Source organism: Eptatretus burgeri, chromosome 13, assembly GCF_056783735.1.
Source record: "Eptatretus burgeri isolate ZD-2024b chromosome 13, Ebu_testis_v1, whole genome shotgun sequence".
Classification (NCBI taxonomy): domain Eukaryota; kingdom Metazoa; phylum Chordata; class Myxini; order Myxiniformes; family Myxinidae; genus Eptatretus; species Eptatretus burgeri.
This window is the reverse complement of record NC_140973.1, coordinates 11315916-11318445: the sequence shown is the minus strand read 5'-3', so window position 1 is coordinate 11318445 and position 2530 is coordinate 11315916. Positions and strand designations below refer to the sequence as shown.

Here is a 2530-nt window from a genome sequence, read left to right as displayed (position 1 = left end):
AGATTGTGCCTTGGTCAGCCAAAGCTGAGCCAAAGCTGACCAAGGCAAAATCTCAGGTGGCTCCATATCTAGAATTGTTCGGAATACATTATTCTACATGTGTACCAATTTTGGTGCTTTTATGCAAATTTAAACAATTGGTTTGCTATGCTGTAATACTATTATATACAATGTTTCTTGTTACATTTTTTGCATCAAATTCACCTTCTGAGAAAGTCAGCATGTGCAGAAGAGGGTTTTACATTGCAGACGCTGTTTTCTCGGAGTGGCATACCGCCTCTCAGCGGTGACGGTCTGTCGACGACAGACGAAATGACGTCAGCGAATGGCCGATGTCATGACGTCATTACGCCTCTCAGCTGTGACGTCACACGTCGCCATGCAAACGAATGTAAAAATTAGAAAATCGCCAAAAATTCCCAAACCTGTCCGTGTGGTGTGATCTCACATTGCCCATGCTGTTAGACCACAGAGCACCCGCATGCCGAAAGTGGCGACAATCCGTCCGGCAGTTTCAGAGGAGAAACGTCAAATTACGCGCAGACGTTAACAGAAACAATATATAGGATTATAATTCATTAGTTGCTCGATCATAGACTGACATCCGTCAGACAGACAAACAGTGAACCAATTTGTTAACCCCACATTGCGCTACACCATGTGGTAATGAGAACCAAGGCAAAGGCACGACCGACAGAACAAAATGGTAAAGAGAATCCCGCTCAGATGAGTTTGCCATGTGGATAAGATTATGGAGCTTCGTTGTCAGAATAACTCTTACGCCACCACCAGAGTAGAGGGGCTGTGATGTGTTCTAGAAAAATCTTTAATGGTGCAGGAAAAAAAAATAATGTACAACTTAACATACATAACCCAACAAACAGTTAATCAAGAATTGGTGGCAATTTGTTTTTTTAATACAATTAAATGCAAAACTAATTGGTTCATTTTTTTTGAAGCACAAATTCATGACGCTTCATTTACAATGTTTGCAAGTCCGAATACATTACATATTAGCGAGTTTATGCCAGTAGGACAGAAGAATCATTACAGTTTCAGTGCAGCTGCATCCCTGGTGAGGGCTTTAACAACTGAACATCATTGGTGCTTGAGCAGTACAAAGTAATGTCTCCACTTCCACGGGCTCTTGTGTGCTGTGGACAGCACAGAGCGCTTATCTGGAAACGGGAGAAAAGACATGGAATTGGCAAAGAGCAAGACTGACGCAGTCCACCACCACGGGTACAAGTCGATAGATGCAATACATCATCCACCTTGACAAACAGCTGCCCGTACTGTCGTCGAGTGACTGCCACAAACCTCCGAGCATGTGATTTTCGTGCCGGAGCGTTACAATGCTAGTTATTTGACAGTTGGTTCAAGTTGTAACCTGGTATTTCAAAATGTGCAGATTAGAGAGGCATACCAGGTTACATCTGCTAAATGTGAACGGATGTGCAATGTGCCTTCAAATAAGGTCACTTCAAACTCTGACATATTTCAAATCCTTCAAATATCGATATTTAAATAACTAACCTGGCACGCATCATTAAAAGTTAGCAATTCCTGCAAAGTGAGTTACCAGCTGCAAAACACCTACCGTCATCCACCTCCTGCCACGGGAGGAGGACTTGGGCCACCGCCTGGGTTGATCCTGCCCATCCTGCGGAACGGTCCACCTGGAGGCGGCCTGGAATGGACCACGGCTGTTAATGCTCATCGAAAGCAGCCACAAAGCTGACAACTCCACAAATACTTCACATAACCAAAATGGCCATCATAATGTGCACAACAGACTTTATACATTTACTATGTAGATGCTCAGAGGAAATTAACAAAAAAAAAAACACCACGATTGCAAATTCTTACCCGCCTCTGCCATCTCGAGATGTTCCATAGTTAGAGCTGTGACCTTTGCCTTTTCTGGTCAGGTCTGGCTGGAACATGGTCTGAAAGCTGAGTGCACACGACAAAGCCATTTAAGACAATTATTGAATTGTACACGCAGCATTTTGAGAATTTGCAAATGGCAAGCTAAGGGCTAAATGCACCTAGTCGGAAAAGTTAATGTGACCAGATGTTGTGAACAGCTGTCACTCAGATGTAACACTTTGTTATCCAGTAAGTGTAACCGTGTAAGTCGCAAGGGATTTATTCATTCATTTTTGATCCCTCTGGTATTTAAGGTCAGAAAACCCTGTCGTAACTTTGCATGTGGCCCTCATGGCAAAGTTTGGGCCGTATGTTTATTTCAAAAGCAAGCCTTAAAAGATTATTTAAAAAAGAAAAACACTTACAAGAGAACAACGAAGTTAACTACCGCCCAGAAAAGCTCAGGGATGATGGAGAGTCGCCACAAAGATTGTCTGCCATTCAGAACCTGGCCTGGAAGCAAAATTTATATCGGAATGACAAAGTTCAACAAAGCAGGCAGAAATCTTGTGAATCTGTTCACCTGGCAAGTTAAATAAACAAATTAATGTGTATATCAAAACCGATTGCTTTTAAACATTCATTTTTGGTATCCCGA

At 42.5% G+C, this 2530-nt stretch overlaps 1 protein-coding gene across 3 annotated transcripts in view; it reads right to left on the bottom strand.

Moving 5' to 3' along the window:
* Nucleotides 1-808: 808 nt before the first annotated feature.
* SELENOK (selenoprotein K) overlaps nt 809-2530 on the bottom strand; it is a 37332-nt gene continuing 35610 nt past the window's right edge. For all 3 annotated transcript variants that reach the window (XM_085851109.1, XM_085851111.1, XM_085851110.1), the window contains exons 2-5: nt 2298-2385; nt 1870-1956; nt 1601-1690; nt 809-1178 (exon numbers count right to left, since the gene is read on the bottom strand). In XM_085851109.1, coding sequence (XP_085707235.1) covers nt 1603-1690; nt 1870-1956; nt 2298-2385 — 263 coding nt within the window. In that variant the 3' untranslated portion in view covers nt 809-1178; nt 1601-1602. The remainder of the gene's footprint in view (nt 1179-1600; nt 1691-1869; nt 1957-2297; nt 2386-2530) is intronic.